The 8,244-nt window shown below is 34.6% G+C and overlaps 1 protein-coding gene across 1 annotated transcript; it reads left to right on the top strand.

Annotated features, from left to right (window-relative positions):
• Positions 1–211: 211 nt before the first annotated feature.
• Positions 212–7,863, top strand: LOC142631943 (uncharacterized). Its single transcript, XM_075806312.1, has 9 exons — positions 212–401; positions 1,430–1,545; positions 1,786–1,843; positions 2,117–2,266; positions 3,630–3,840; positions 4,957–5,002; positions 6,490–6,610; positions 6,763–6,835; positions 7,449–7,863. Exons 1-9 carry the CDS (start codon positions 338–340, stop codon positions 7,663–7,665), a joined length of 1,056 nt encoding a protein of 351 aa, XP_075662427.1. The 5' UTR covers positions 212–337; the 3' UTR covers positions 7,666–7,863.
• The last annotated feature ends 381 nt before the right edge of the window (positions 7,864–8,244 follow it).

The following is an 8,244-nucleotide window of genomic DNA, read 5'->3' on the forward strand; positions in this document are numbered from 1 at the left end:
AACCATATTTTACCCTATGAATCACTATGAAAAGGACATTATTCAGAGAGGGAAAAAACGACGACGTTTCCATTGTTCGGTAGCGGGCGTGGCTTCTCGCAAATTATATATTATGAAACAGACTCACTCACCAGTCACCCTCAGAGCTTGCTAGCGGTTTTCATTTTTATATATATACACCGAAGAATCCTATTGAAAAAAGCGCGCGCCCACTTTTAATACCCAAAAAAAAAAAAAAAAGGTTTCATTCTGTTTTGATTTTTCTATTTCTAAAAGTTTGAGAGATATAGAGATAGCAATAAAGGCTTTGTTTCTTTCTCTGCAAGCTGAAACTACTATGGCGGTTCAGAGCTCAACTGCACATGTTCCTTCGACCAACAAACCTCGCACTCACTTCTTTGGTAAGCTTTTCATTATTTATTTATTATTATTTTTTTGGTTTAAATCGATTGAAATGATCGGTTCGATTGTTGGAGAGAATATATGCGTTTGTTACGAAGGTACTGTTTGGTTGATAAGAAAATGCCGGAAAGTGAAGGATTAAGAAGATTATAATTCTTGCTTTTATTTCGTTTTTTAATACTTAGGATTTTGAATATTGGAATGTGAAGCAATGGTGTACACTTTATTTTTCTTATAAATATGTGTGTGTGTGTGTGTGTGTGTGTGTGTGTTTGTGTGAGTGTTCGTTTAATCTTTGCACTATCTCCTTAGTAAGAAAATGGTGATAAAGAACATAAATCAAAGCTTAATATTTACATTTTTAAGTATTCAAATCAAATGGAGGGTAAATTTGATGGCTGAGGTTTTTTTTTTTTTTTTTTTTTTTTTTTAATAAAAAAAATATTAACTATCATGAACAGCACCTAGGAGGAGATTGAATGATATCTGAGTATATTTTGTATAGCGATATGTTGGCTTTTAGCCTATCCGAAGAATTACACTCGCGATGGTAAATGTGATGTGAAAAAGTAGTGTGCAGATGTCTGTTGAATTGATAGTCAAGTAGCTAGATTTTTATGCCGCCTTGCCACTGGCTCTAGCTCAAATTGTGCTTCCAAGTTCCAATCACCTTAGAAACATGGTGGTGGGTGTAAGATCATGGAGAGGGTGTGATATCGAGGGTTCTAATCACATGGGATGTGAGAGTTAAATTACCAAGCTAAATAGCGCGCACCTTGTTAGCCATTTTTTTGCATGAAGAGGAAGTTTGGTATGTTTAAGTTGAGTCACTTGACTATAAATTTTGTTCAAGTTGCTGCTTCTGGATTGAATCTTTTCTTGTTTGAACTAAAAAAGAGGCTGTAATGTTGCTTCTTAAAGTTATGGCAGTGGGCGTACGGAAATTTGTTTAATATTGTGTTTTAGGTGTTTTAAACATTAGAACCAAACTATGAAGTTGTCTGATTGATTTTATCTTGCGATGTAGTATGGAGGGAGTTTGTATGGGGAGCTATTGCTGGTGCTTTTGGTGAAGGAATGATGCATCCAATAGACACCGTAAAGACGCGGATTCAAAGTCAAGCTATTCTAAGTGCAAGCCAAGTATAACAGCAAACCATTACACTGTTGTCATGCCCTTTTCATGACATCACATTGGAAACTCGATAATGTTATTGTTTTGGTTATGTTATAAGAGTGTGAAATAATAGCTAATATATTTTATTTGAAAATTCTAAGAGAGTCACTTAATAATACAACATCCCATGTTATTTTTGTCTTGCTAGAGTTTTTTTGTTTGAATGGGAATGTTTGCTTCTTGACACTTTGTTTTTAAAATTTCAGAATCAAAAGAGCATAATACAAATGGTAAAAACTGTTTGGGTTGCTGATGGATTAAGAGGTAAATTTTATTTAATCTTTAAGTAATTTGCAGTTTTTGTGTATGACATCAGGTTGTGTGTTTGTTGCATTACTGGTGACCTTCCTGTTATATCTGCATGCATGAGATAAAATTTTAGCTACTACTTATGGATAAATTATCATGTAAATGTAAGGCGTTATTATGCATACAGTCCAATGCTTGAACTTTAAACTGTGGGGACCTTTTTTTTCCTTGTTTGACACTAATGCATTTACTGTTATGTAGTTTTGTCAATACTAACCATTCTTGTAGGCTTTTATAGAGGTATAATTCCTGGGGTTACTGGGTCTCTTGCGACTGGAGCAACATATTTTGGTGTCATAGAGTCAACCAAAAAGTGGATTGAAGAATCTCATCCTGGCCTTGGTGGCCACTGGGCACATTTCATCGCTGGAGCTCTTGGTAAGCTGTCTAGAATTCCAAATCTGTATCTCACTTTGATTCATGATGCTGCAATTTGAGTTTCTTGCAACATTCAATAAGCATTCATTTGCTGAAAAGAATAATCAACATATTATTGTTAGATGGTATTTATTCTGTGCTCTGAGTTACATAAGTGTCTTTGTTGTGAGGATGCTTTTTTGAGCTGCCAATTTCATCATATCTTGAGAATGCATCACAGAACCTTTTAAATCAATAGGCTTAGGAATGCCATTCAGAAATCTGCTTGCCCTAAAGTTCTTAGATCTCATGTTAACTCTCTCTGCAATCTTGCTCTTAGATTTAGCCCATATAGTTTTAATGATATAATAATGTAAAGCATATATTAGTTAACATTGGAGTAGCTTTCTCACTCTTTGAGTCTTTGTAGCATAGAAATTGTTTGACTTGATGCTTGTTTTGAGTAAAATTAAATTGCTTTTTTCATACTCCATGAGTGGCATTTTTTTTTTTCATTTGGACTGCTGCAAAAGACAAGATTCTAACAACCTATAATTTGAGACATAATTGCAGATTGGTGTTGCATGTGTAGAGTTGTCAGGGAGTTGGTAAATCACCTGTTCCTACATTGTGAGGTTGCCAAAGTGTTATTATCTTGTGGCCTAAGTTTGTTTGGGGTAATGTGGGTTATGCCAAGTATGGTGACTGCCTTGTTAGCTTGTTAGAAAGGCACTTTGGAAAGAATGATAGATCCGAATTCGGAAGACCATTTTGTTCTGTTTAATGTGGAGTGTTTAAAGTGAAAGGAATGCACCTCTGTAGTGAAGACAAGATTTTCACCTATTATGGATTTGCATGAGTGGGAGCATGCTGCCAACATCTCCTCTTTGTCAGGTTTTTTTAGAATTAAGTGAGATGTTGAATTTTAGATGATAAAGTTTTCCTCATTTTTGGCTCAGCCTTTGTATACTTCCCATTTACTAGGGTCGTGTCCATTTTGTGCTTTATATAATTATATATATAAAGTCCTTTTTATCCTGTTTCTTGTCTTCAAATTCTCTCTTTGCTGAATCTAAGAAAAGTCCTTTTTATCCTGTTTCTTGTCTTTTTTCCCGTATACTAGGGCTGTGATTCTTTTTGCTCTAGCATTTTGTTAGAGGTTTAAAAAATGTATTCTATCTTTTTTGCATAAACTCCATTCTTTCAATTGCCAAAACATAATTTGTATGCATGCATTATATTTCCCTTGGTGAGGTTCCACGTCATCAAAAAAAAAAAATCCCATTTCGTGTAAAAGATAAGTAATTTGAACATTTGTGCAGTCAGCAGCCACTGTGTACCTCAGAGGACTCAGATTTCTGTCTTGTTCTTCTCTGCATTTCAGGAGATACACTTGGCTCTTTTGTTTATGTTCCTTGTGAAGTGATGAAGCAACGCATGCAGGTTCAAGGCACGCCAAGATCTTGGAGTTCTGTAATCATGAAAGATAACATCTCTTTGAAGCCTGGTATGCCAATGTATGGTTACTATACAGGGATTTTCCAGGCTGGCTGTTCAATATGGAAGGAACAGGGACCAAAAGGATTATATGCAGGGTATATGTCAGACTCTATTTCTTTGGATTTTGTGATTTTTTTGTTATATATTCATGAGATTAAAAGTACGTAAACACTAAAGCCAGTTTGTGGTAATGCTATAATTTAGAGGAGTATCATAATCAAGAAATTATATATATATATATATATATGTATGTATATAGATATATATGTATGTATGTATTTATTTATTTATATATTTTATTATAAGTTAATTGAGCTAATATTTTTTGTATCTTTATATTTATTTATTTATTTTTAATTTTAATTCTCTAGGACTGATAGCTATAAGTTGCAACCGTGTTGGATTGGATGAGTCTTAACCCCACAAATAATTAGGTTTTTGTGAATCATGATCAAGCCAAGATCTCTATATGCCAACTGGTTGACATCATCTGAACGAGCTAGTTGATGCTGGAATGAATGCAATCCAGTTTCATCATAAACCATGCATTTACTATCAGATCTGGAACCTTATGTTATCAACCAGTGCAAACACCTACAGTATATGATATATCCATGTACTCCATAAGTAAGAAGATGGAATCATGAGCTTTGAGTTTGTTAAAAAATGTGGCATCAAGCGAAATTACTCTCATTGATTATCCATTTTCATTTATGAAATTCTTATTTATTTCCTGGTATAATGCTTTCTCATCCATCAATTATCTTGTTAAAAGATTTCAAGAAGTTTGAAACTTTTTTGTTTGGCTGAATTAATGAGGTTTGATGATTAGATACATATCCAGTCATTCTAACCCTCCTACTCTCCACAAAGAAAGATCGATCCTATTGTTGGTTCAGCTTATCATGCTAACAATATTTCTGGTATAAACCTTTTTTTTTAATACATTTCATTAGAAATTAAAAAAATATGTACAAAGGGGAGAACACAAAATCCCCCCAACGAAGTACAACTGAAAATTTGGAAGAGTAACAAAGTCAAAGAAAGAATTACAATGGAAACTACATACAAGAAATTACCCTATGGTGCAATCTAAATCTCTATTTTTTTCTTTAAAAAACATCAAAATATATTATAAGAAACTAAGGTGTTTCTTCCCCACTCAATTTTTCTGTCTATAATGTCATTTTCTTTTTTGGTTGCTTTGACAGTTACTGGTCTACACTTGCAAGGGATGTGCCTTTTGCTGGTCTAATGGTATGCAGATCGTTTATGGTTTCACAGTTTCTTGCATTTTTTTTCATTTCTTCTTACATTGCATATACATTAAGTGGTTGTAAAATATTTTATTCTATTTAATCTTGTTGCTATATTAATTAAACTTACTCATTGAACAGTAATTTTAGCTTTGGGAGCCTTTTTAAATATTGGACTTAAGGATTTAGAGAAGGAAAAGTAGAATTTATGATTTCTATGATGGAGTTTCTATTTATTTCTGAATAATGATGGTCCATACCTACTCATCTTCAAGGGATAAGAACGAAGGCAGTATTAGCTGCCCTGGACGACCCTTTGACTTAAACCTTTCTGTTTGGGAACTTAGTGGTTAAAATAAAATTTCAGGTCTTCTAGCAATTCATGTCCTTAAAATATTCATGTTCTTGCTAATTATTACCTCTAGGGAGTTCTTTTAAGATTCTTGAGTTAGAATTTTTTTGGAGAACCAAACTATGTGGGTAATTAGTTAGTTCACAGGTTGAACAGAATTAGTTTTGTGATAATGGCAGAGAAGTAATATGGAGATGTTATGATTGCTTAAGAGATAAGTCTAAATAGTTCAATGCAATAAGTAATTGAATTATTTGAATGGAAGCCTAAAAGAGATTAAAATAAAATACAAATAACAACAAGAATCTCTGTATATTGTATGCTACCCTGGTTAACCCTGCTTGAAAGGCTTGAGGACTGTCCTGTGTATCTCAATTATTGGGAGGGCTTTCATTTGATTTGGGTAAAAATGGGGGATAGATTTGATGTATTGTAGTTGATGTCCTACTGCTGAATGGGCTTGCTCCTTTTTGTTGTGCAGTAGTTTTGACAGAGTTTGATAGATTTCTATTGGACATTTCATGTTGGCTTTCTACCGACCTGAGTTTTGCTCTGGTTCTGCTGGTTGTTAGGCCCTCTCATGTGGGGGTGGGTCCCACGCTTGTGGGGTCCACCCCCATGTGAGAGGGATGTTGCAAGCAACTGTTGTACAAAATAATAAATCGGTTGTTAGGGCATATTGGCCCTTCCTCTGTGTTAATAATATTCTTTCTGATTCATCCAACAAAAAAAATCCTGCTTGAAAAGTTTAGTTGGTGATGGCTATAGGCTTATAGCCGAAACACTGACAAACAGGAATTAACAGTGCAAATTTGTGGTCACATCTTAACTGATAGCTCTGATTATTCTAGTCTTCTTAGCATTGGTGTTTCACTGTGTACCAATTTATCTTCCTTCTAGTTATTTTTATCATTAAAAGACTCATGTTTTTAGCATTGGTGTTTCACTGGGTAACTAATTTGTTGTCTCTAAATCATATAATCTTCTCTAGTTTGTTATTATCTCCTCAGCAACTTTGTTTCCACTAATACATGGACATTCATAGTTACCAAAGTTGTCTTTTTTTGCCTGTATTTTCTTGCCCTTGTGTGTGTGCGTTAGGCTTTAATGTTATGATTGATGTCTGCCCTTGGCAGGTTATGTCTTATGAAGCCTTGAAAGATGTCACAGAGTATGGGAGGCAAAAATGGATACCCAATTCAAATTGGCATGTTAATAGTTCTCTGGAAGGACTTTTATTAGGAGGGTTAGCTGGTGGTATGTTCCTTCCTTGTGCTTCAATCTAAATAGTGCAGGTTATTAGATCTTCTTTGATTGAATTCAGCAACCCATCTTACACATCAACCCAAAAAAAAATCTGTCACCTGTCGTGCCTGAACAGCAATTTATAATTCTTTCAAATTATACAGGTTTTAGTGCATATCTAACCACTCCCTTGGATGTCATCAAAACAAGATTGCAAGTACAGGGATCGACTGCTAGGTATCAGAGTTTAAAATTATTGTTTTGTTCATATTTTTCATGAGGTACAGTTGTCTGTTTGGGGCTAATTCATGACCAAGGTTTACTATTTTTTGAAGTTAATTGTGGTGCATGCACATTCTCACCCATGCAAATGCACATATTCTCCTCTATACAAAGAATATCTTTTTGGTGCAGAGCTGTTTGTACCCTTACCTTTTCACACAGTAGAATTAGCATTGGCCTAGAGGGAGGGCCTTCCGCCAAAAGCAATCAATCGTGGGTTCCAGTTTGGGAATCAGTCTCTTGGGAAAAAAATAAAAAGAGAAGGGACTTTAACCGTATGACTCTACTAGCACAGACTTTAACTGTGCTTTAGAATATAGATCAAGTACTTCAACATGTTTAATTAGAAGAGGGAGAGGGAACTCGTATGTTATAAATTTTCATGTGTTGCAAACCAAACACAAATGCACACAAAGGGGAGAGCTTCCCCCTTTTAGCTTGCTTTGGAAGGACATCCATATTGGTTTTATTTGGGATCTTAGTCAATGGTTTTTTTTTTTTTTCCCTGAGTGAGTGAAAGTTAGAAATGTCAGTGACTCAGTTTTCTGATGTTGTTGTTAACTATTAGGTACAATGGCTGGTTCGATGCAATTCATAACATATGGAAGACTGAAGGCACAAAGGGCTTGTTCAGGGGTAGTATCCCAAGGATTACATGGTATATTCCAGCTTCTGCTCTAACGTTCATGGCTGTGGAATTCCTTAGAGACCACTTTAATGATCACACACAAGTTGCAAGCTTGTCGGTTGACAAAAAAGAATCTTCTTTACAGAAAGTAGCTTAGAAACTTCTAATGAATCACATTTGTTTCAGAAATGCAGTGTTGCATCATATCAAGTTTAAATGTTTAGTGGACATGTCAATTGAATTTCTTTGGTTGAGCTGGCGGTAACATGGCAGCAATTTATTGCCAAATTCTCCTCGCCGGCCAATGTATTGATCTTTGATCTTCTTAAAATTTTACAATCATGGAGGATATAATAAGAACACACAATCCAACAGTTAAATTTTCAAAATTCACATATAATTAAAAGATATAAAAGGAGTTTGAAGGATTTATCTCCAAATTAGTTTGGAGAGAAACCTTACCAATTTGTATATAATATAAGAGTAATTACATTCTTCTTCCTTGAGATTTGAGGAAATAACACTTCACCCCAAACTTAAAGGGATAAAATACCTTCACCTGACATCTGATTGACCAAGTTTCATTAAATTAATATTAAAAATGTTATGTACTGACTTGCCCTTCTGCATAAGAGTAGTGTACAAACCTAAAAAGACTAAGCCCACTTAGAATAGTGGAGTTAGGATTTATAGGTCCAAAGCAATTAATATGTTAGAGTTGGGTCTACAAGGTCAA

The sequence above is a fragment of the Castanea sativa genome, chromosome 4 (genome assembly GCF_040712315.1).
Source record: "Castanea sativa cultivar Marrone di Chiusa Pesio chromosome 4, ASM4071231v1".
NCBI classification, from domain to species: Eukaryota; Viridiplantae; Streptophyta; class Magnoliopsida; order Fagales; family Fagaceae; genus Castanea; species Castanea sativa.

Coding starts and splice junctions, on each gene's coding strand:
- LOC142631943 (XM_075806312.1), top strand. CDS start 338: ATGGCGGTTCAGAGCTCAACTGCACATGTTCCTTCGACCAACAAACCT. Junction 402..1,429: donor ACCTCGCACTCACTTCTTTG/GTAAGCTTTTCA, acceptor CTTGCGATGTAG/TATGGAGGGAGTTTGTATGG. Junction 5,003..6,489: donor TGCCTTTTGCTGGTCTAATG/GTATGCAGATCG, acceptor TGCCCTTGGCAG/GTTATGTCTTATGAAGCCTT.